General features: G+C 40.9%; 1 protein-coding gene across 1 annotated transcript in view; it reads left to right on the top strand.

The window, feature by feature from the left end:
• LOC121641466 (E3 ubiquitin-protein ligase RNF19A-like) overlaps nt 1-25058 on the top strand; it is a 34108-nt gene extending 9050 nt beyond the window's left edge. The window contains exons 2-10 of the mRNA XM_041987603.1: nt 11741-12733; nt 17099-17307; nt 19002-19146; nt 19281-19443; nt 20887-21001; nt 21285-21446; nt 21536-21749; nt 21831-21974; nt 22484-25058. Of these exons, the coding sequence (XP_041843537.1) occupies nt 12030-12733; nt 17099-17307; nt 19002-19146; nt 19281-19443; nt 20887-21001; nt 21285-21446; nt 21536-21749; nt 21831-21974; nt 22484-23276 (2649 nt within the window). The 5' untranslated portion in view covers nt 11741-12029 and the 3' untranslated portion in view covers nt 23277-25058. The remainder of the gene's footprint in view (nt 1-11740; nt 12734-17098; nt 17308-19001; nt 19147-19280; nt 19444-20886; nt 21002-21284; nt 21447-21535; nt 21750-21830; nt 21975-22483) is intronic.
• The last annotated feature ends 1424 nt before the right edge of the window (nt 25059-26482 follow it).

Raw genomic sequence — 26482 nt, 5'->3', positions numbered from 1 at the left:
ACATTCTTGTAAGTTAATAAAGGAACTCAGCTTGAAATCTGGGTTGCATTTAGAAGTTGAGTGTACTTTGGTTCTCAGCATGTATTTTGTAAGAGCTACTCTCTCCCAGGCTGTAGAAGGTCAGCTGAGGTCAGTTCTGGATCTGGAAAGCCTCATGAATTCACTTTCCAAGGAAATCATCAGCTCTTACTGATTTTTATCAGCTTCCACAGTCTGATGGGTTTTGTACCTGCACACACCTGGAGTTTACACCCAGAGGTTTTCACCAGAGACACATTCCCTTTATTCTGCTGCAGGTTTTTGGAATAATTTCCCACCATTACCAAGAACCTAATTTTTTTGAGCTGAAAAGCCACAGCATCGGTCAATCTCTGGCTAGCTGTGTGATTAATCTGCTTGCTTACACATGTACAGTTACACAAATTATCTGGGGTTGCTCAAGTCTGGGCTTAGTTCCATTATTTGCCCAAAGCATAACATCAGCTGACCAGTTATTATATTTAATGACCAGCTTTTTCCAACAATGGCTTAGACACATTACAAGGTGACAGTGTTTGTATTCATTAGTCACAAATGTAAAAAAAAATAATAATGAAAAATGTGTCAGTGAGCATGAGACTTAATTTTCACATATTGATTGGTTGTCACACAAATCTTAAATCTATTGAAAACGTTTAGGTTGTGTTGGAGTAGATTTTACCCACTAGCCAGACTCTCCAATCATCAATGTATAGTGTTTGTGGAAAAAAAAAATGGAATAAATATTGCATCTTCATCATCAAATCAAACTTTATTTATATAGCTCTTTTCATGCTAAAGGCAACACAAAGTGCTTTACATCAAAAATGCAATTCATGCATATTAAAAATAAAACAAGCTTTTACACACATCAAAATAGATTACATAACAAAAAAAAACACATTATCATGGAGCACAATAAATACATTGGACTGGTCATTGATGATAATCTAGACTTCACCAAAACACTGATGCCAGGACCCCTAAAAAGACCATAACGGGGAGGCTGAGGAGTGTGATCCCCCTGTAGTTGGAGCACTCTTTGAAGAGGGGGACCACCACCCCAGTCTGCCAGTCCAGGACAACTGTCCCTGATGTCCATGCGATGCTGCAGAAGCGTGTCAACCAAGACAGCCCTACAGCATCCAGAGCCTTAAGAAACTCTGGCCGGACCTCATCCAACCCTGTGGTCTTGCTACTGAGGAGCTTTTTAACCACCTCAACGACCTCAGCCTCAGAGATAGGAGAGCCCATGACAGGATCCCTGGATTTTGCTTCCTCATCGGAAGAATTATTAGTGGAATTGAGGAGATCTTAAAGGTATTCCTTCCACCGACCAACGACGTCCCAAGTTTAGGTCAGCAGACCCCCATCCACACTGTACACAATGTTGATGAAGCACTGAGTTGTCGAATGGTGGACCACAATCTCCTTGAAGCCATCCAGAAGTCATCCATGGCCTCTCCAAACTTTTCCCATGCCCAACTTTTCGCCTCAGTGATCGCTGTTAGGTATCTGCAGGCTTAGTGGAACCAATCATCTGCCTCCGGAGTCCCACGGGCCAAAAAGGCCTGATAGGACTCCTCCTTCAGCTTTTCTGCTCAATGCTGATGATGACCACAAGCGAGGTCTGGAATTTCTGTCGCGTCAGGCACCGACAACCTTTCGGCCACAGTTCCAGTTGGCTGCCTCAACAATAGAGGCATGGAACACAGCCCACTCGGACTCAGTGCCCACTTGAACATTGAAGTCCCTCAAGTGAACGGGGGGAGTCCCCACCTATCCAAGGATAATGCTCAGTCTTGGTTAACTTGAAAGTGTGTGGTTTATTAACAGTGTGTGGAAGAAAATGGACCATCCAGTAAAACAAAGAGAGGAAGTGACATAGAACGCAACCTTTTGGATACCTTGCTGCCTATCCTGCCCCTCATACTGGACAGATTTTTGTGAAAACTGTATATGGTTTTAACACAGACCTTAAAAATCTGTTTCTGACTCGTTTTTTTTGGCAGAATGACATTTATTATGTACATTCCAGGAGCTATTGTTGCTCAGCAGCGTCCTGAGGGTAAAATACTGCACTTCACAACTTTTACTTCCAGATGCTGCATCACACACCAGATACTGGATATCAACACACTGGCCATTTTGAATGTGCACCACCATGCTGGATTCATCAAAGAAAGGAAAGGCAAGAGGACATTATTGGGGGAATCTAGGAAAAGTTAGAAAGAGTTAACATCAGACTGACTTTTACTAGTTGGAGAGAGTTCAGAGAAGCGACAGGGTGCAAGACAGATACTGGATTAGCCGTGGGTAGGGGGCTCCTCACTGATAAAATCTGCCAAAGTTGAGTATTGCTTCTTTACCACCAAAGTAAAAAGAGAAACTCCAAGGCTGCATAAACACGCCATTTCTGGTCCTGCCCGATTGTTGATTTGGACTTTCTTTTTCCTGTTGATTTTTTTTTCTTCTTGATCAGTGGTCATTTAGAGAATAACAGTGAGCAGTTTGTCCGTGCCTTTTTTTCTTGAGTAGTGTAAAAGTGTAAAAGCAAACCAAACCAAAGGAAGATGCGACATTTGTCTGCATTCCCCACCAAATCGAACCGAGCCCGTGTACTATCCTGGTTATATTAGTGATACAAACTTTAACCTTCGGAGGGTTGAATTTTCTGAAATAGTTTTTTTTTCTTTTCATAGTAATTTTTGTTTCTACTGTTTTTTTTCTTAGCTAACTTCTACCTCTGCTTTTTCATTAGACATCATTATAATATGGGGAAATTTACTGTAGTTACATGCCAGATGCCAAATTACAAAGCAATATTCTTCACATGCTCCTTTAGCAGTTAATGGCCATTTACCTCATTCCCTATAAACTCTACTTGTCCACCTTTTTTTTCTCTCTCTCTCTCTTCTTTTTTTTTTTTTTTAAACATCCATTCTTTTATTTTCCTGTACTATCATCTCTGTCCAACTCTGCTCTCTCTCTGTGTGTCCAATGTCTCTCACCCAATTAAAGAAGATTTGGACTGTATTTGTGTTATTAAACTGGCACACTAAAGAAAAAATGAGCAAAGCTTTTACTGCTGACTGGAGCCAAGGAGCTGACATAAGTTTCTGTTAGTGAAATCTAGCAGGCCTTGACACAGCTGGTTTAGTATACCTGCATCATCAGTCGTTTGATCACACACACATGCACACACTCGTGGATCTGCTCAGCAGTGATAAGCCCGGCAGTCACTCCTTGGCAGATTTAGATGCAGCGGTAGCTTTGTTTATAGTTGAAAAGGTCAGGATAATGCACCTGCCCCACAATTGCTTTTTCCCTGTTATAGGAACAGTTTTAGCCTGGAAGCAAGTCGGCCACTCACTGTACTCTTGTAGTAGCAGTACTACTGTGCTGTAGTTACCATAAAGGGAAAACAACTTTTCCAATGTCTTACAATGTCTCTCTGATGCTATAAACTAATTTAAATGGTCAAGGAACATTTAAAATGATGTAATGGTACAAGATGTTTGTTTACATGTCTTACACAATGCTAAGAGAGGGAAGATGAATGTCACATGTATGTTCATGAGAGACATAATTTATAATTCCCATTCTTACTTGCATACATGAAGGGAGATACAAAGGCCACCACACCACATTAGGGCTTCCTGTTTTCAGTCTTGGCTCAAAGCAAAGGGAGTCTGAGCTGTGGGACAGGGAGGGGATTGCTGTTTGGGACATTTTTTTTTATGAGTAAGGAGAGAAAAAGAGGGAGATTGTGGAAAGAATAGGCAGCTTGTGTTGGAGAAAATGAGGAGAGTGGTACTGGTACTGAGTGGTTTGGTTGCAGCTGCAGAGCTGCTGTGCTCAGTGCTGAGTGCTGCTTTTGATCTTCTGGTAGGGTGGTGTAGATCGACAGATTTGTGGAGGTTCTGTTTTACTGCAGTTTCAACACACACAAAGTATGCATGCATGTGAAGTAGCAGGCTCTGCAAGTTTCTTGCTTGTGTGAGAGTGGGTTTGTGTCACTGCACAGTGTGTATGTGTACCCACCATGTGGTTTATTGCCAAAGTGTAACCAGAGACACAGATAAACACACACGTGCATTCAGGGATGGACACCCAGAGAGTAAGCTGAACCTCAGTAACAACACACTACTAGAATAACATTCTTCCTCCACCTCATTTACCACCACTCCCAGAAACAACACAGATGCAGAGTCAGAGGGGATACAGTTGGCTACTAGATGGTCAGATTTATTGATTTGATTTTGTTTGATAAAACTTTTAAATCAGGTGATTGTTTCATATTGACTTCCTCACATACAGAGCACAGTTGTTTAATTTCTCTCCAAACAAAGCATCTTTTTAAATTTATTTTAAGTGGCAAATAATTTTTTTGTTCACTGTTTCTTGGGAGAGCCTCACCAATAGAAAGACGTGTTGGTTGATAAACAATATCAAATTACTGCATATGTCACAAAGAAAATTAGTAGTACAGTTAAACAGTCCCCTCAGAATTTTCATGACTTTTTAGTGATTGTTGCAACCCGACAGGCAAAATTTCTGCAGTAGTTTTAGTGAAAAGTTTCAACAAAAGTTAGTAGTTAGTTTGTAGTTGTTTTTTTTTTTTCCTTTTTATTCACCTAAAACTTTTTTTTTTTACTGTAATTTACTAAATAAGAGTGGACATCATTAGGCACATCATGATTTTATTATGATCCCAATGGCTGTGATATGACTACAAAACAATTATTGATGGATCTTTATCCTCTGTGCGATGACATTATGCAAGGCAAGTTTATTTGTGTCCAGCCATGGAAAAACCAGGAACAGGTCTCCCGAGGGTCATTTTGAGTTAGTTACAGTATACACTTAAAGTGTCCAGCAGTGTCTGACACATGGAAATCTGAAAATATTTGAAGTTGTGGCCATTTGAATGTTGGCACCCCCCAAACTAGTTTTTGAGAAATCAGGCCTTAAAGTTTTCAAGGATTAACACCTACCTGGGGAGCCAGATGTGGGGCAGTAACACAAACTGTCCATATTTGCTTTACTTAGCATATAACACACTCCCTAAATGGTTGTCAAAAGGAAGTCTAGGAACCCTCACTGAGGATATTTCAGATGGTCCACAGAAAGACAAATTATTGTAATAATAATGTTATTATCTTAACCACTTTTTGAACTGAAAAAGAAGAACTGCAGAGGCGTTAATCTGCATTTTGTCAAGCCACAAGCAAGACATTTATTCATGAATATAGACAGAATATAGACATGTAACGGGTTATTAAAAACATTGCTTACTTATTGTTGTAATTCAAGTATATCAGGGTTTTTGGGGTTTCAGAAGCGTCCTTGTTCTTTTAACAAGTTTTCCTAAAATGTGCTGTAACATGATTAACTCTTTTGCCATCTCCTGCAGTCTGAAAAACTGCGTAAGTACCAACGTGGTTACACTTGTATGTGCTGCCATTTGGCTGAAAGATGTAACAAAAGCACTTGAATAGTGCTTATCACATTATTCAGATAAAACAAGGTTTTCATTGTTTTCTCTGCTTGACCAACTTGTTGCTGGTTTTACCATGGCTGGTCACATTTCTATTGCAAATTTCATGTACAAACAATTCAAGGTGCTTTACATTAAAAAAAACTCCCACCTTGAGTGGAAATGTGTAACATGGTTTCTAGGGCTGCAATGATTAGTCGATAATAAAAATAGTCGACAATGAATTTAGGCATCGACTATTGTCAAAAAAAAAAAAAAATACAGAGTGAGACATCATCTTCTTTTTTTTAATCTCTGCAGAGAGTTGCACATGCGCAATAAAGTCCGCCAGGGGAAAACTATGGTGGCGGACTAGGGAGCAAAACAGCGGCAGAGAAGTCAAAAGTCTGGGATAAGTTCATGTTAAACTTACAAAATAAATTAAATACATGTGAGATTTTTAAAGCGGACCTTGTGTACCACAGAAGTACGTCTGCAATGCTCGAACATTTAAAGAGGAGGCACGGCGGACTTACATAACAACTTCATGCAAGATTTCAAAGCTGAAAGTGAAATAAGATCCATTTATAATAATCATGAGATACATAATTGTTCGACTAGTCGTTTTAATAGTCAGTGACTAATCGACCATCAGAATAGTCATTAGTTGCAGCCCTAATGGTTTCTCACATTCGTTGTGACAAACAGTGAAGAAGAAAACTAGTTTATCTATTCTGTTTCCACCACATCAGAGTAAAACATGGAGCTGCATCAGATCCTCAGTCTTGGGTTGACCATATTTCTATTAGAACTTTACCATGTTCCTCCACATGAGACCACAAGATATTTGTCCCGGCCAGAGTCACCTAGCGTCCTACACGCGTATGTTGTGTTTACCCACAATTTCCTGCATTGTAGTCCACTTCCTATGTTTGGTTCACCTGAAGCAAGCCAAACATACATAACATGGTGGACCAGAGTTTGCATTCACACACCCCTGCCAAACGAACCAGACATTCTGAGAAAACGAAGCTCCCCCCATAGAAGCCAAAATACTTCCACAAGTAGGGCTGCACAATTAATCGGCTTTTGATCGTGATCACGATTTTGGTGGCCACAATTAAATGAACCTGTACGTCAACGATATTTACATTCGAAATGCGTGCTCTGCTGCATGCATCTGTGATCACACACGTTCTCAACCCGTAGTCTGCCAACCACCAGGGGGCAAACACAAGGCCAAGGCTTCATTAAGCTGCCTAAATAACAAGGGAGCACACCGTTTACAGTCCACAGCTAGCATGTTGCCAACTTAGCAACTTGGTCGCTGTATTTAGATATTTTTTTTTTTCTCAAAAGCGACTACCAAGAAATCTTGCTACTTTTTCTGGTTTTAATGGAGACTTTGGGAGACTGACGTGAAATAGCGAGTGGGAGCAGCACAGACCCCTCCCCCGCCCAAAAGCACTCAGTAGAGGCTTGTTCCTCACGCAGCAGCTGCATTCAGAGCAGGAGATGATCACTAGGGATGGTGAAAGCGAGGCCTCATGAATCATCGAGCCAACTTTGAACCAAATGCTTGAAAATGGCTTAGTGTTCTGAATCATTTGACCAAACCAAAGAGCTCCATCTGCTGGCTGTGGGAGTCTGATGTATCAGAAGGACAGCGTTGACACCTCACATCTGTCTATCTCAACTTTGAATATGTGTTCAATAAACGATACGTAATCTACCATCCGAGTGAATATTTATTTTCTGTTGTTCATATAAATAACAAGGAGGGGTATTAGGTAACATTTGTTTAGGTAACAGAATTGTGGTGTAACTTAAGTAAACAATCTGTAATGATAGTAGTTACTCAGAGGGAAGGCATGAGGGAAGGAGTGTTTGAGCAACGAGAGTAGTGACTGTTTTAGTTATTTTATACAGTTGTAATAAAATTGTTTACTGTTTTATGTGTCTTATTATTTATAATAGATATTGCAAATGCGTGTTTTCGTCTACCTCATGAGTTGTTTTCTTTTGCATAGCTGATCGTTGTTAAATGTGGCACAACAGTTGGTAGCACACTGCACATTTATGTACATAGATTATTTACTCAGTTTTATTTATCGTCTATCTAGTTTTTTTTTTTCAAATTGTTTATTTTTATTTTATAATGTTTTATGGCATTCAGGTTGGACGGCAAAGTAATCTTGAAATCTTGAATCTTGAAATGTATTATGAAAAAAAAAAAAACTTTGGTAACTTTGTGATGTGTCATAGATTTTTATTTAAAAACGTATTTTCTGTCAGGCTTCAGTCTGCTCCTCTTCTGGCACACTACCTCCCCAGCTTTGGAGAGGTTGCACCTGAAAGAAACACAAGAACAAAATTGTAATTAACCAAGTTTAAAATCATTAAATTCTCTGCTGATGGTGATCAGAAACCAGCTTGGTGTCTAAGGTCCTGCAGGTTGTAGTTTTCCTCTGCAGCTGCAGACTGAGACATTTCCTCTGATGCTTCTGGTTGAAGTTTATGATTAACTTTAAAGTCTGCTCTTTGCAAGGCTATTTAAAAAACATCTATATAAAGAAAGGGGAATTAAGCTTACCTGTGATGTTGAAGGCACCGCCTGCTCCGTCCTTCTCTCATACTCCGAGCTCCTTCAGCAGTTACTCTGGCAAAGGCGTCTCGCGCAGACGTTTGTTTCCCCAAATCTCTAAAAGCTAAATGTGATTCAATATCACATTTAGCAGCTCATGCTGATGTGATGCTTTTCCTAAATTTGTTTTCAAAATGTAATGTCGCACAATCGCTACAGAATCTCCTCTCAAAAACCCGCGATCTCCTCAGCGTTTGGAATCTGAGAGATTGACAAGCCCGGTCCCTTCAAAGATCCCGCTTGCTGCTCGATACGCGCTGATGACGTAACGAGGCCTCGTTTGGTCTATCACGTGACTTTTGGCATGCTGAATCAATGCTCAGAGACAATGCTCACAACACTTCCGTGTCACATGCTCGACACGTGATCGAGCAGACCGCTCGAGCATAACATCCCTAATGATCACCACTGTTTCATGAGCAGGCTGAAAATTAAACGTACATAGCTGCTGCTGGCTGATCCCACACTGGCTTACCGTAAGTATTAATGAAGAGTGTGGACAAAAATATTTAAAAAGTTAAGTGTTGTGACATGTTGCAGACTCCTAATTTAAAAAAAAAAAAAAAAAACAAATTACACTTTATAAAAATAAACTTAGAAAACAAAGAAAATATTGACTGAAGAATTTGTTGTTTTTTTGCTGTTCTAAACATTTTTAGGTTGTCTTTTCATCAATTTTTGCCTTTCTCAAGACATCCTTCTGCATGGTAGCATCCATTACAACTATGTATACTAGTGATGGGATGTTTGGCTCTTTTCAGAGAGCCGGCTCTTTTAGCTCCCGAACGACTCTTTTGTATTCCTATAATTTACATGAACTTCTCCAAAATAATGGTAAATGTATTTTTTGCATCTATTCTAATTTAATGTTTAATTTTTCACTAAAAATTGTTGCAACATAGTTTGTAATTGGTGCAATAAAAATACATGTTTTTCCAAACACATTGAATAATCGTGATTATTATTTTGGTCATAATCGTGCAGCCCTATCCACAAGCCACTTTTAATGCAGAGGTTATGGGTTGGATGTCTGTTACATGCACAGGACACACGGTTCGGATGCTGCTGCACTATTTTTAGTTCCACCTTTTCTGTTCTTTAATATTGATTCATTTACAGATATCTATGTAACAACAATTTGTGTTGGATATTAAAGATAAAGAATATTAAAGATATTTTCATATAACTAGTTTTTAGAAAACACTAAGCCTGTTTACGTGACCATCAAAATCAGGTATCTTGGAGTAATCAGATTACTGTACTAATCTGTGTCTACATGTACTTCTGAAATACAATATTTACCAGTCCATTATCAGATTTATTTTGGAGTTCATGCATTCGTGGTGACATCACTTCCTGTTATTTTCAAAGGATTTGATGTTTGTTACACATGGCAGAGCCCACGGTCTGGGCGCCTTATCACAGCTGTAAACACCAACCTTATTTATGAAGTTTCTGATAGTTTTCTAGCCTTGCCATTAAAATTTCTATCATCCGAAACAAAGTTTGTATGAGTGCTATTCTAAAAATCCAAATATGGCTTCATCTGTCGAGAGGAAGTGACACAGGCAACCTTTCCGTTGGGTGTATATGCTGAGTTGTCGCTAAACATCGGCAAGTCACATGAGAATATGGTCACTGTAGTCACCGGGAAAAGAAACACAGAGAAAAGATTGATCCTCAAGTTTTATGAATCGATATTGCATTAATTAAATTTGAATCCATTCAGATCGATTCAAATAATTTTTTTTAAAAAACCCATATCTATTTTTTTGTAAATCTACATGCTGTACCAGGTTTTTTTCCTCAAGCATACCCCCGCCCCCCCACAACTTTCCACCCAAATCATTGATCAGTTATGTCTTCTTGCACAAACATCATGACCAGCAGTTTGAAGTCTTTGAGGTGCGTTCAAGTGCTATTTTGTTTGCCTGAGACACCAGCAGCATAAGGCGGCTGTTCATTGCTGTGGTTTAAACACACTCGTAGTTTATTCTCCTTCAGACTCGCTTTGTGCACACAGTCTAAACTGAAAAATTCTCTAGTGGGTAGATCGACTCAGAAAACTAAGTGACTTGACATAAATGCGTGCTTGTGAATACTGAGAAGTAATTGCTGTCGCACAGGATATTGTGAAATAACCTTATCTGGCTTCAAAGTTATGTCAACATTCAGTCAAAAAGCCCCATGTTCTCATGAAACTTTAAACTGAGACATCTTGGTAGGTAAATGTTCAGAAGTTTATCATAAAGTTGTGATCTATGTATTAGTTAACAAACCCTCTAAACAATCCTTGAACACAACACTAAGCATTGGCTTTATTTAATCTCAGTGATACTTTAACCTTGCATAGCGATGTGATATCATATAAATGTTGATGGTTTATTACAACCTGAATAGATAACAAAAGACGGTCTTTTTCAACAGCTTTATAAATTAAATGTTGGCTACCCTTACTGTATAGAAATCTCTCTTAAGAAAAAAAATAAATAGTATTAGACTGGTATTCATGTTACATTTCTGTCCAGCTTAATATGATTCACTTTTTAAACTACCAGAACGCCTGAAATGGTGATAAGTGGCTTAAAATGGCCTGTTTGCTGATTCATCTCCCACTTCCTCCTGTCTCTTTATCAGCAGAGGACGGCCTCGTCACTGTTGATTTTACAGACAGATCTGGACACTGTCTCTTTGCATCAATAATGTCCAAGGTTGTCAACCGTCCGTCCTCTCCTCAGACTGACGTCGTGATTAGCAAAGCAAAGCTGCACTTTGCCAGCTGCGATACTGACTGAGCAAAATGTCAACCCAAAAGAACATTGAAGTGCTGAAGCATTTTTGTATTAAAGTTGGCTAAAACTTCACTCATAATGACTCATAAAACAGAAACTGGAGTTTCTGGCAGTGATTAGGGATGTCACATTTATCGACTTTCTTGTGTAAGATTATTGTCAGAAACAATCCTGGTTTTACTGTTAACATGAATATTAATTAATTTTCCAGCATTATAAATGTCTAAAATCACATCCTTGTAGGTCTTTAGGTTTTATTTACTTATATTGTTTGATGCAAACATAATATAGGAACAAAGTAACTAAAAAGCCTCATTCCAACTAAACCCCCCCTGTTCTTTAAGCAATAATTAAATACTACATATTAATTCTGGGAGAAAAATAGATGGAAAAGGCTACAGAACCTCTACATGGACTTGAGAGGCTTCTTTCTGGAAACTACTTTTTAAAAAATGGGTTTGAATATTACAACCTGAGTAGAGAATTTAGCAACACACACACAAACATCTAGCTAGTTTTGGCTTTCAGTTGTCTTTTAGCAGAGTAGCTGCTGTTTAAAACTGCTTTTTTTTTCTGTAACCAAAGGATCTGGTTGTTTGGAGGGAATAACTTCCTCAACTCAGACATGCATCTTCAGTGATTTGATGTTAAAGAAGCAGTTTGAAAGAAAAAGTGTAGTTTTACTAATTGCACTTGATGTTTTGTAAACTATATGAGAATATTTTGTGTTTCTAAATATAAAATTGACTGAATTATAATTTAAATTCCACATTTAATATTTTTATTTCTCCTTCTTGCCCTCTCTAGGTTCTGTTGCATCGTTTTCACGGCAGGTGACCCCCACCCCTTCGCCAAAATCCGTCTATTAGATGTGACGGCGAGGTTGATCAGGAGAAGCCATCATGTCTTAAATACAGACGGGCCCTCTGGAGCCCTGTCCCCCTACCCCAGCCCCCCTTCCCCTGCCCCCTCCTTCATCCACCACCTGACCCCCTCTCCAAGCCCCATCCAACTCCCAGACCTATCTGCACATGTGAGAGACCGGCTTCCCAACCCTGGCTCCCCAGTGGCACACCCCTCACCTCCCTCCGGAGAGATGAGCTTGAAGAAGCACCAGCAGCTGGGTCATGGGAGCGGTGGAGTGATGGGTTCTGACCGGGACCTGCAGTCCACCGCCTCATCCATCTCCCTGCCCTCTGTGAAGAAGGCCCCCAAGAAAAGACGCCTCTCCCTGGCCTCTCTTTTCAGAAGACGGGGACGGGAGTCCAAATCAGGGCGTCAAAGGTCCCGAGAACTCCAGCATCCAGGACCCGGAGGGCTAACAGGAGTGGATGGTATCGCCAGCATCGAGAGCATCCACTCTGAGATGTGTAATGACAAGAACTCTAGCTTCTTCTCTGTGGCTGGGACCGGAGCTGCCTCTGTCGCTGCTGCCTCCACCTCTTCTGCCTCAGGGCCTTCTTCCTCTACCTCCTCCTCCTCCAAGGCAGGGGCTGGAGTGGGGTCAGAGCTACTGGAGTGCCCACTGTGCCTTCTGCGTCACTCCAGGGAGAGCTTCCCTGACATCATGACCTGTCACCACCGCTCCTGCATCGATTGCCTGCGCCAGTATCTTCGTATTGAGATCTCAGAGTCACGTGTCAACATTAGCTGCCCAGAGTGCTCGGAGCGCTTCAACCCGCACGATATCTGCATGATCCTGGGGGATCGTGTGCTCATGGAGAAATATGAGGAGTTCATGCTGAGGAGGTGGCTGGTTGCTGACCCTGACTGCCGCTGGTGCCCCGCGCCAGACTGTGGGTAAGAAATTAATACACACACACGAAAAGGCAAGATCTCGTGTTTGGGGTGCAGTTCTGGCAAGACATGAGTCACTCCTTTTTACTTTTTTACTTCCTCTCCCTAAACACGTATTTGTATTTACAGCATCACTAAACTTGTGATGGCCTTAAAAAACTGCCTTTATTACAACAGAAGTAACGTAAGGTCCCATATCCTCTGGAACAGATTTATATTTTGTCCTTTTATTATAACTAAACAGCCTGGATTAATCTCATGTTGACATGTAATTACGTTGTTTCATGTCTACATGCTGCGTGCACATGAGCAAGCTTGCTAGCTACCTGCATACTGCTCGTCTCCATGCTTCTTTCCTGTCTCCTGAAACAAGAACACACATGTGCCCAGGAGTTTTCTGTATGGGCGGAGGGTGAGCTGTCCATCTGCTATGACTGAGAGAACCGTGCCGCATGAAGTGATATGACTTAAAGTGCTGCTGTGATGGTTTATACTCGATGTACGCGATATAGCCATATTACCTATCCTACGTAAAACGTCTCAGGATATATCGAGTATATCTGATATATCGCCCAGCCCTAATGAGAAATTAGATTAACACTTTGTTTTGTTTGCGTTTTCTTATTTTTTTTTACATCTGTGCATGTGCAAAATACTGCAATGTTTCCATCTATTTAGCGTCTTACGTTAAAGGGATGGAAGCTTTGCACAGATAAAAAGTCACAGCATGAGCACAAGATAAAAGACACGATGGCATGCAGCAGTGGGAGAGCGAGGAGGAATGAAATTAAATGTTCACGTGTAGTATATTTTTTAGGTTTATTAGCTTCCACATCAGCAGCTAACATTAAGACCATGGGCACCGCCATGTTCAACAAAGACCGCATGGTTTGAAAGCGACAGAAGTTTGAGGGGTTTTCAAATATATTACATATTAGAAGTGCATAAGATCCAATACATAAGATCCAATTTATTACTATTATGCTCATACTGGTACTCCTTTCTGTACCATCAGGCTCAGTCTTTTGTCACAGGTGTGTTCAAATGTTTTGTTTTTTTTGTTGTTTTTTTTAAGTCCAGGGTGGTTATAACTCTAAAATGTAATGAGTCCAGACTACATTTATGGATGATAATTTGATCTATTTTTATCAAAGCATGGATGCCATATTTGGTCATTTTGACCTCAGCAGACCTAATCCAGTTCTAAAAGTTGCTTCCAGGAAAATATTTGCTGACCTTCATACGGGGACATTTTCATACCTAACAGAATTTTCCTTGCCAGTTAAAAACTCAGTTTCCTCTTTACCTTTGCTTTCTTTGTGTTTCTCGCTCGCTCTCTTTCGCTCTCTGTCCCTCAGACGTTTCCTTTTCTTCCAGGAATTGTTTGAGGTTATGTGGCTATAAAAACAGAGAGAAAGAAAACATCCCTTCAGACTCTCTAGAAGTACTGTTGGTGCTTTATTCTTCAGCCGCAGTATCCAATAAAAGTTGGTCAACTGGGTTTTTAATCTTTTTTTAAATGCCCCATAAATGACTTGGCCAGAAAAGTAGAAGATGCGATTTCAGGGTAAGAATTTTTCAGAAACATGACATGTTTTATTGAGTTTTTACAAACCCAGAATTAGCTGCTTGCTTTAGATTTTTCCCTTCTTTTTCTTGCTTAACACTAGAAGTCCCAGGATTTTCAGTTTCTCCTGCAGCCCCCCCTCCCTCTTCCACACTTAATCACCTCACTTACTGACCTGTTGTTTTTCAATTCAGGAACTCAGGCAAGTTTTCAGACCCAAAGAGCAGGCAGTACTCCACACAAACTTGTGACTCTGCACCTCAAAGAAATGAGTTAAAATCTGTATTGATGCATATCATTGTGCTAAATCTTCATTTTGTATACATTAGATCTACTTAGTTCTCTGTCCACTGCCAAAATAAATGTAAACATCCACTGTAAACACATGTGTTATGTAAGAAGTCACTGTGCGGTCAGAGGTACTGCACTGAACAATATATATATATACAACTATGAGTATAATGAGCAAATGACTTGTTAAAAACATTTCATGCTCATTCAAATGGTTGCCTGTTCTTCCTAACAGTCTGTTTTACTTGGGAATTACAAAAGGTTGTGATTTGCTCCCCCACTCATTTTCCAACCAACTCTCAGTTTTCTCCTTTATTCGCTTCTATCGTCTTCTCTGCCTACTGCCAAAAGGTGAAACACACAAACCAGGGAATTTATCATGTTTTCATGTGTATAAACACATGTAACCAAGTCGGGACATAACTCTAACTGAATATTAGGTTGTTGTGGGGATCATGGTCTTTTATTAACCCGGAACTACAAATCCCACCAGTCTGTGCAACAGTCTTCCTCTTTGCATCAGCTAAGCAGGAACATACATCCTCCTCAGCCTTAAAATATAAAAGAATCAGATGGTTTGTTACAGGAAGAATATTTATACTGTCATGGCAATCTACGCTATTTACTATGGAGCTAAAACAAGTATTTATAAGTCCCAGCCAGAGCAGGTCAGGTCTCTACTCCTGCTGCAGCTGCACGGCTCCCCCCACCTCACAATGAATCAGCTGCTGTGTGAAATCATCCCGCCGTCCATGGTCTAAAAACACAGATGGCGTACATGATTATGTTTTATAACAAATGTAATTTCCTTTAGTGCGCTCTAGACCTACAACAGAGAACTAAGCTGGAAGTTAGACCTGAGGGGTGGGTGCGGAGGAAAGCATCAGGGGCATTCGGACAGAGAAGTTCTAAGAACTGTCTGCCTCAAATTTAGTTCTATGAACTTCCCTTCCCCAGGGGAACTGTTTCATTTAGCATTTGCACATGAGTTAGGGGACGTAACGTCTGCGACAGTGACGTGTTACGTTAGCGTCGCTAAATTAAACGCTAATTTACATGAGAACAGGTAGTTGATGAGGTGTTGATGAGCTGCGGGGGACTTCAGCCTTACGAAAATTTTCACAGCTGTGGGACTTTGTGTTAAAGCTATTTTTACACGATTGTATAATTAGTGTTTAAATAATCGAGACAGTCCTGCATGATGATCATATTCATCTCCATTAATCCATATAAAAACAGCTGGGTGAAACACATTTGTCTACATAGTTGTCCATCATTGTTAATTGACTGATGGAAGTGAGCAGTGTTGGTCTCAGCAACTTCAAATGTGGTTTACAGATTAGGGTAATCTGTGTATCATTTATATTAACTAGGTAGGGTTGTCCAGACTTTTACTCTCACTGTACACAATAGAAAGTTTCACAGATGTTCCACTCTGTTCATTAAGATAACTTCCAAACCTCTTCCTCCTCATCTCTGCAGTCTTTAATGCTGCTGTAGATGGAGACGAACATGTCTCTGCAGTTCCTCTCTGTGTGTTTGCCTGTTAGATGATGTTTTGGTTGTTTAAATGGATCCCTAGCGGAGGAAGTCTCCCAGGCCCTGTGGGCTCTGTGATTGAATCTTAATCCTTATATCCGTCACAGGGGGGCTGGGAATCTTCTGTTACTCATACCTACGTCATGCAACCCCGGGGTATTGACTCTAATCTTAATAGTTTACATTCCTGACTTAAACATCGTCACATCGTCAGTACTGACTGTCTGAGGTGGGAATGTCATGCATCACTTGATTTCTGTTATCACTGCCTTGTGCGAGGTCATATAAATATATGTTGTTATAGGAGACGCTGCAGTTTGGTAAACCAAACAGACTCTGCCCTACATTCTCTGTAACACTGGTTACACAAAATAAAAATATCCTGTCCAGACTAAGATTTCTTTTTTCCTCTTTAAAACTAAAGAAACATCTAGTGAGTGTCTACAGATTAGAGGCTTCATAACAAAGTCCAGCAAAGCAAACATAGCGTTTGCTGTGCACATGGAGATGCCTCCATTTCTTTCTTGTGTCTGTATCTGAGATTCAGGTCAGTGCATCACAACAGTAACAAGCAACCTCAGTAACAAATATAAATTTTAAGAGTAGGTGGATGATTAAAATTGGGTTTAAAATATTTTTCTCTCGTGTCAGTTAGTATTAATTAATAAGAGGCATGATCTCCCAGCTGACACCCATGGATTGGAACCAGACGTCTGTACTGGTACATGCTAGCATTGGCCGTACTTCATCTGTGTAAAACATTACCACAGTTCTCTTTACCTTTTCTCAAATTTTAGCTAACTTGTTTTGATTGTTGGTTAATTTGTCCTGCATTCTTTAATTTACCCATTATTTGCCTTATATCTTTGGTTATTTACTCATTATTTAGAGATCTGAAAGATCTTGTGACCATGTGTACGATATGCACTCTCTCATTCAGAGATGACACCATTTTGTTTTTCCTCTACCAGATATGCAGTAATAGCCTTTGGGTGTGCCAGCTGTCCAAAGATCACGTGTGGCAGAGAGGGCTGTGGTACTGAGTTCTGTTACCACTGTAAGCAGCTGTGGCATCCCAACCAGACCTGTGATGCAGCACGTCAGCAGAGAGCCCAGAGCCTCCGCTTGAGAACCGTGCGTTCGTCCTCCCTCAGCTACAGTCAGGAGAGTGGAGCTGCAGGTAGGCTCACAAAAAGCCACATAAACACACAACGGGATGCCAGATGGATAACGCCATTATGGATTTTACAAAAAGTTGATAACTTCGATCACACTAAAACAGTTTGATTTGTTATTTCACACCTTATAGACAGAATCTTTTTATTTTTTCTCTACTACAAACTTTGACGTTCATGTCATTAAACTTGTGCTTTGAAGCAGTTTAGAGTGAAATGTGTTGTCTTTAGAGAAAGAGGCCTCACAGGGTTTCCTGTGGTGCTTCACACTGGGATGAATTGACTATCCCTATCTTAGCCTGCAGAAATATTTACATGACAGCATCATTGATTTGCGTGCTACTGCCCTGCTGGTTTTCCTGCAGTACACTGCATTATGATGATGACGATGATCAGTGTGCACGTCATTTGTGGATATTTTTTGTTTGAATTAAATTTTTATTCTGTATGCAAGACTTTACAACAGTGTGTAGTACCTATCCACCTCGTTACTGATTGTCTTTTTTGTTGTTATTCAGTACCACAAATGAACACATGTGAGAGATTAAAAAAAAAAGCATAAAAAAATTAACAGGCATGCTTTTAACCAGCTTAGAAACTAGTAAAGTACGGGTAGACTGTAGTTGTTGAAAACAGTAATTATGTGAAATGGGATTTTAAAGTGCCTCAAAGTGAATTTTCCATCACTTAACAAATATGTGGATGTTTTTAATGTTATGGCTGATCATTGAACACAAGCCCTGCTTCCATCAAGGTATCCGGCTCAGTACAGGATGAGATGGTACACATCTTTTTTGTGTGTGTGTGTGTGTTTTTCCGGAGGTAAAAACTGGGTAAGGGGTCAGAATATTTGGAAACCTTTCATTGGGGTTTCAGTTTTTCTGATTCAACCCTAAATGATGACGTTTGACACACTGCAATCCTTTGATCAAAAAAACCATCACTTCCTGTGTGATGTGGCAATAAGAACAAAACAGGAACATGTATAAATATAACAGATTTATTTTATTATTTAAAGGGATAAAAAAGCGAAATGGTTTCACAGCAAGGTTTTCTGTTGTAGCTCTGCATGTAGACCAAAGTGTAATGAGCCACACTTCCCTCGACCTTTTACCCCCACTTACCTCGGCCGAGGGCTCTGAGAGACGGGAGGAGGAGGCGGCGAATCACATGAACGTACATGAATGCGTGGCCAGACCGGCTGGTAAACACGGGCTGGCGCTCAACACAGATAGAGGGTGTGTGATGTTGTGCTATTGTACAGATGAAATTACACCTCTAGTTCTTCACATAGCCCTTTGTTAATTCCTTCAATCTAGAAAGGATGAATTTTCACTTATTGTCCCTATAAAGCCACATCCCAAGAAGAAGGAACACAAACTGCAGGATGTCCACCATTCTCCTTTATTTCGTTCTTCTTTGTTATAATCCAAGGAAGGTGTTATGCTGCTGTGACATCATACTATTACTATTACTATAGTAGGTAAGGGTACAGTTGCTGTGGAAACGCAACAGAGACCAGGGTTACCAAACTACAACAAACCGTCTAGAGCTGGACCCCCTTGGTGGAAACAGGGTTCTGTGTTAACTTTGTGTTGGGTGGGGCCATGTTTGGATACAGCTTGTTTTTAAATGTGAGAGTTGTCCAGTCTTTTTTATTTTTTTTAAATCATTTTACATCCTGATGTGTTTCTCTCAGCTGATGACATCAAACCATGTCCCCGCTGTGCCGCTTACATCATCAAGATGAATGATGGCAGCTGTAATCACATGACCTGCGCGGTCTGTGGCTGTGAGTTCTGTTGGCTCTGCATGAAGGAGATTTCAGACTTGCACTACTTGAGGTAAATATCTTTACTCAAATCCTTTTTTGAGAGAAACATTTAGATTATTTTTAAACCACATTAGGCAACCGTGTAAATAAGCCATATAATTAAATAATTGACTGTTTATTGAACTCTGCTTATGTTTGTTTCAGTCCATCAGGCTGTACTTTCTGGGGGAAGAAGCCGTGGAGCAGGAAGAAGAAGATTCTTTGGCAACTGGGAACACTTGTTGGTGCACCTGTTGGCATCGCACTCATTGCTGGCATTGCGATCCCTGCTATGATTATCGGCATCCCTGTATACGTAGGAAGGAAGGTGAGGCTTCATAGACCTGTTCATCTGTCCTACTGGGTAGAATTTATAAATGTTATGCTTGCAGTCTTGAAATGGTTTCATTTGTAGTTTTGGTTTTGAGCTCTTCTTTCTCCCACATCCCTCATGTGACGCGTGCTGCAACTACTGTGCATGTTTGTTATTGCGAATCGGTTTTATATCAAGTAGTAATTAACTAACCAGACCCGAGAGGAATGGGAGTTTCATTTTGTAATAATGTGGAAGTATTGAGACTCCAGAATTCCCCACTTGAGCCTGCCAAGAAGCCAGAGCCAAATCCCCCTTTATTTTCCCCTCCACAGAAATACCAGACTAGGTTCAGTAATGATCACATCAGACGTATGTACATGATTCACCTCCGTTCCACATGTTGCTGTCTGCTCTGTATGTCCATCTGCATCCTGGTGGTTCACTAAAGCCTCTGCATGAGTGGCTTATTGTAAGATGGTCATTTTTAATTAGCTCTGTTAAATAAACTGTGGGTCCACATCATCTCTGTGGAGGGAGATCTGCCACGTTGTGTTGGAGCCAGTCTCGTTAATCTGCAGGGCCTTGCATAGTTGAGTCCCTTCAACTATATACCTGCACCGGTTCACTTCCACCTGTTTCCTCATTGCTAACAGCTGAGTATTTATTACAATCCTGGAGAGATGGATCGGTGCATTCAGGTAGACTTGCGCATCTGTGGAAACACTTCAAATACAACTCTAAAATAATGAAACCAAACCTGTAAAACTCTAACTTTGCGTATTCCCGCCACAGTATTTTTCATCAGATGCCTTTTTGACTATATCTACTTATGTTTGATGCCCACTGAAAATGTTTTAAGGGTACATGAACACTGAATATATAAAAGCATAGAACATAACTTGAGCTTTTACACACAAAATATTTTATTCTGCCTTCATTTGTTCTATAGTTATCATTTAAATATTTTCATAGAAAAAATCCATTTTAAACAAAAAACTTATTTTGTCCTGTCCCATGTCTGGTTGTCTGTCTTCTCCTGGTTGTTAACAAAAAAAACATCTCTGTGCCGTTTCCCTGTTTCATCGTCACCTTGACTGTCGACCCCTTCACCATGTTCGCTATCGTCTCCCCCATCTCCTCTTTTTCCATCGCTGTCACTCAGAAATCTGATTCATTGTACATTGAATTTACGGACTCTGTGACCGTTAACAGCTTTAAGTCTGGAAGCTGAATTCTATGTTTATTTATGTTGAAATAAACTTTATAGCCCCTCCTTCAATTTTCTAGAAGAGCTGCTTCTTTGTTTTGGACCCAGGAGAGCTGCAGTAATTCATAAAATCCACAACGGCCCTCCTTGTATTATAACTGCCATTACACTGATTGACAGAATATCTGGTCAGCGGCTGGGAAAGGGTTAAGGTTTATTTATTCACATGTTTCTCTTTCTAACATCAGATCCACAACCGTTATGAAGGCAAAGATATTTCCAACCACAAGAAGAACCTGGTGATTGCTGGGGGAGTGACCCTCTCGGTCATCGTGTCCCCGGTGGTGGCTGCAGTCACTGTTGGTCAGTTTGTGCTCCAACCCGTCCCTCTTCTTTCTGTCTTTATTGACATCCTGGGTCTTAGTTTGACTCTGTGGAAATTCCCTTAGTTTAATGTTAAAGAGTATGTTCTGTTAAAGTTTGTTTTGTTTGCAAAGTCAGGATTTCTCATGTGCTGTTACGTAAAGATGCTTCAGTTTGTTTCGACTTAGTTGTGTCAGCGTCGGCAGCCTCCACTGTTCTTTTGTTGTTTTCCTTGACCCGGCTCAATCCTGACATCTCTGTCTCTGGCTCTTCCACCCTTCAGGCATCGGCGTTCCCATCATGCTTGCGTACGTCTACGGGGTGGTGCCCATCTCTCTGTGCCGTAGTGGAGGTTGTGGTGTTTCAGCTGGGAATGGAAAAGGCGTTCGCATCGAGTTTGATGACGAGAATGACATGAACGTCGGCAGTGGGGCAGCTGCTACGGGTAAGTTTTACTACACTGCCCCCCATAACCTAAAGAGTCCCTGTCTGGAGGAAATATGCCCTCTTATTTTTGTTTAATCTCCTGTGTAGATACGACATCAGTGGCAGACACCAGGAATAATCCCAGTATAGGTGAGGGCAGTGTTGGGGGGATGACTGGCAGCCTTAGTGCCAGCGGCAGCCACATGGACCGTCTGGGAGCCACCAGGGACAACCTGAGTGAGACGGCCTCTACTATGGCCCTGGCTGGAGCTAGCATCACCGGCAGCCTCTCTGGCAGTGTCATGGTCAACTACCTGAACAGGTACCAACATTTTAAACATGATCCAGCTTTGTGGTGTTCTCCACCTGCATTGTCTAAGTCTTCCTGGCTGCATGTTGTCAGGCTGGAGGTGCAGGCTGATGTACAGAAGGAGCGCTGCAGTCTCAGTGGGGAGTCTGGTACGGTCAGCCTGGGAACAATCAGTGACAACGCTAGCACCAAAGCAATGGCTGGATCCATTCTCAATGCCTACATGCCTCTTGACAGGTGAGCATAGTTTTATCTGGATTAAGGTGTTTGATTGACGTCTTTGTAGTTGATGTTAATTTACAAAAAAAAAGTCAATAATGAAAGTTGAATGTGTGACCTCTTAGTTTTTGCTAAGAGGTCACAAAAACAAGTCCCCAAGTCCCCCCAAGCAATAAGTAGCTTCTAAGAAGGGTCCAATCACTGGCATCAAGCAGAGAAAACATGAAAGAAGATACAGAAACTACTAGAACTGGGTTAAGAACTGTCCCAACGCATTATTAAAAACTGGAAGGATAGTGGGGAACATTGTCTTCCAGAAAGAAATGCAGTCAGAAAGAAATCTTTATTCATCATCTTGAATCATGGTGATCAGTTTTGATGGAATCAAACCATAAAAAACGCAGCAAGAACATTTCCACATGAACAATGTGAGAGGAACTCAAGGGGTCTAATTAGGAAGGATATTCAGGAAAAAATTATCTTCAAGTTTTACAGCTTAGTTTCTTGTTTCTGTCCTTTTGTTTCAGAGATGGAAACAGTATGGAAGTCCAGGTCGACATTGAGTCCAAACCCAGCAAACGGCGGCATGACAGCGGAAGCAGCAGTGTAGACGATGGCAGCCATGCCGGCCGCTGTGGCTGGGCATGTCCCTCCAACGGCTTCACGTCCTCAGAGGGCAAAGGAACCTCCACTAAGTGGGCCAAAGAGGCCTCGTGCTCCTCCTCCTCCAGCTCAGGGGGCAAAAAGAGTAAAGGCAAGCTGCGTAAGAAAGGAGGCGGAAGTACCAAGATCAACGAGACCCGGGAGGACATGGATGCTCAGCTCCTAGAACAGCGCAGCACCAACTCCTCTGAGTTTGACTCTCCTTCGCTGAGCGGCAGCCTGCCATCTGTGGCCGACTCCCATTCCAGCCATTTCTCCGAGTTCAGCTGCTCCGATCTGGAAAGCATGAAGACGTCCTGCAGCCATGGCTCTAACGGAGGCGACTACCACATGCGCTTCGCCACCGTCAGCCCCCTCCCCGAGGTGGAGAACGACCGGCTGGAGACGTGCCCCTCACCTTCATCATCCTCCTCCCAGGGGCAAGGAGCCGCCACCACTCCCCACTCTCCCACCTCCACCGCCTCCTCGCTGGGTAACGGCACAGAGCTGTCGCCGCTCTGCTTCATCACAGAGGAGAACCTGCCGTGTCCATCTGAGCTGGACTCTGACAGCAACACCAGAGAACTCCTGAAAGAAACCAACAACAACCACCAACCACACGCCCCACCGCAAACCCAGCAGCAGTCCAAGAACTCCTGTATACAGACTGATATTTAAAATGTCAATACCTTAAGTGCTGCACAGACATCTTATGTAACATCCTTTCCTCTAAACTAACAGTTCCTGCTTTCAGTTTATCTGCATTTTTTTGGTTATTCTCTGGTAAAGCGTAGAGTAAAACAGCTCTCTGTCCACTGACTGAGGGGGTTTTTGGAAATACTAAAAGGTTTCTAAATCACAGCCATGAGAGAAACGTTAAGATCGTTCATTCTTTTTTTCTGTGTGTGTGTGTGTGTGTGTGTGACCCGCAGACTGCTGACAGTGACTCATCACTTTAACCAGGACGCAGCCCACTGATTCGCCACCCGCTGCATATTGATCTCTGTAGGTTGAAATAAAACCACTGTGCCAGTTGTGCTAGTGTTTGATTATTTGCTTTATGATATGGATGCAACTCCATGCAGGAATCTTTAATCTCAAACAGGGACCAGGCAGTATGATTCACCATTTCCTCAAACTAACAGGGAACCTTTGTGTTCTAGTTTGTATTTATTCTGTTTTTATTTTTCTCCTGGATGTAAAAGTTTGAGGGCTGGGCTGAATATCCTGAATTATGTTAGCACTAAAACTGACCCATAACAAAAGATCTTCAGATGGATGCACATGTAGCTGTAGCCCCGCTGTGGGAGATGGTGCTTGACAGCTTCTTTTTTAGCAGCCCGGCTTGACACCTGTAGCTTAAAACTCTCAAGCGTGTCTTTTTTAGTGCTAAGATGACTGAAAGCCTGGGTGTAATTTGTAAAATGATATTTGGGGCAGGGGGGTTGTTGACAGTTGTTTATGAGAAACGGTCTCTGGAAGGCCTTTGTTGTCCAGATGATGCTGAAAGTCATTGTTATAATGTTAAGTGGGTCAATTCTGTGAAATTGTAAAGAGAAGTCGTCCTGTTCTGTGATTTATTCAGGATGGCTTCGCCTCGCTGAGTAAAAGAGAGCTTTGTTAACTCATGGTGCCTTCAAGAAGATGTTTGTTTTGTTTGTCACTCTCCACTGTGTCTTCTAAATCCTAAACAAGAACTCATAGATGGCAGAATGTTAGTCTTTGTTGAAGGGATGCTTCTTCACACGTAGAACATACTGTGGTACATCTGGTAAATGAAGACTTTTTCAATTGCCTTCCAAAGACAGCTATCAGGCTTTTGTTAAATCTTATCTCTTTCACCTGTTGGCTGTAGACACGGCATCGTGCATCCTTTTTTTACACCGCAGGGTTGAATGAAGTCCAGACGCAGGCTCACCCAGACTGCTGTTTCTGCACATGCTTCACAAAATGCAAATAACCGAGGCTGCACAGCGGCTCGAGGCACCTGCACTGTTACCTGTATTCTTTTCATATTGCATTGATGTACAATGCACAATGGTTACTAGGGTTTGTTGGGGTTTTACCTCCCGTCTGACGCGTCTTGTGGTTCTTGTTTCTGTTGCCAACGGTGCTGCTGAGCAGACTTGAACTCATTTTCTTCTTAATTTCAGTGTTTGCTGAAGGTGAACCTCTACCAGCAATGTTTTCTTTTTTTGTTACTCAATGAACACTTAGTTTGGTTCTGTGGATACGGCCTCATGCTGCAGTTCTCCCAGCATTACAGCAACACATTTTGTTCTTTTTAGTTCTGCTTCTCTTCAACTAAATTCCAGTTTCTTGGTTCTGATTTAAACACTAGTGCCAGATATGATCTGTATTTTGTGCAGACTAGCATATGTTATTTGTATATTTGTTTGGTAATTTGCTTTACTATATGTGTGTAAATGCATATCAAAAAAATAAAAAAATATGTATGAATGTGTTGCTTTTCTTTTTAAGCTACTACAGTGAAGTCACTCAAAATACTTGAAATACATTTGAAATCAGAAATTTACAAACACTATAAAAGGAAACTAACTTTTTTTCCTTGACTGAACTTAAATCAGGCTAAACTTGTTTTAGCTCACTTGTGGTTACATAAATTATTTCTATTTGCTAAATGCCACAATGAGAATTTTTATTCATTTATTTGGCATTGGTTATTTTTCCACATCTTTGTATGCACACGGCCCTTCAGTCTCATGATCTTTAATTGGTATTTTCAGGTGTTACCCTGCAAAATAGAGCAAAATAAGGGCTGAAGAAATTGGTTTTCACAGTCTACAAACACATTGGTGAATCTGACCAGGGTTTTCATAAAGTATAGCTTAAGAACAAATGGGTCATTGTCCCTTTGGAAAACCTATTTTTGTTGTTTTTGGAATAATGGCTTCTTCCTTGCTGAGTAGCCTTTCAGCCCATGTTGGTTTAGGGCTTGTTTCACTGTGGATAATGATTCTCATCCCTACTTTACCCAGCCTCTTCACAAAGTCTTTAGCTTTGTTCTGGGGTTGATTTACACATTTTGAACCAAAACACATTCATCTCTGGGACACAGAACTTATCTTCCTTTCAAGGGTGGAGCTAAAGGGGTGTCCAAGGTGGCACTCCCTGATTGACAGGTAACTGGAGGAGGACAGAAAAATCTTTCCAGGCCTGCATGCATCACCTTTATCACTAGACCAGTTTAAGTAGTTTCATATTTAGTCATTTTGTAAAAATATTGACATTTGGCTGTATTATGCAAGACTATTAACCTGATGTTAGCATGAAGCTACATAACTGAGCTAATCTATTTATATGCTAGCACAAAATTTGTTGTAAGATAATGTGAGGAAAACTTTTCCTATTTAGTTTTCAACTCAGTTCATGTTCTATGAAAATGCTCAGAGTACGTCAGTATCCAAGTTACTTGTATATTTACTTACTTAGTTACTTAGCTGACTAAGCTAGATGTACGAGATCCAGTTTAATTTAACCAGGACGGTAGCAAAGCTGCTAGCTGATTTTAAAGTGGCTACAGCATGAATATGTGGAGAATATAACTTATAAACAGACTTATTTAGTATAGGAAGATATAAGAATAAAGATGAAAAGGTCACTTTATGAAAGATTCTTTATATGATGCTTAAATTTGAGTTGAGGATCTGGTACGACCCCAACATATTTCACTTCTGTCACTGAACGAATTTCTTCATTTTGAGTACTGACTTTTAAGATGTTGCAGGTTAGTTTCTTTTAAATTGAGAAACACAAACACATAAAAAACATTAAAACTGTAGATGATTTTGAAAAAGCAACTCTTGGACATCAACCATGCATGTAGATCAGACAACAGCACCCCGGTCTGGTGTCTGCATATA

Source organism: Melanotaenia boesemani, chromosome 6 (assembly GCF_017639745.1).
Source record: "Melanotaenia boesemani isolate fMelBoe1 chromosome 6, fMelBoe1.pri, whole genome shotgun sequence".
Classification (NCBI taxonomy): domain Eukaryota; kingdom Metazoa; phylum Chordata; class Actinopteri; order Atheriniformes; family Melanotaeniidae; genus Melanotaenia; species Melanotaenia boesemani.
This window is presented reverse-complemented; position numbering and strand designations above follow the sequence as displayed.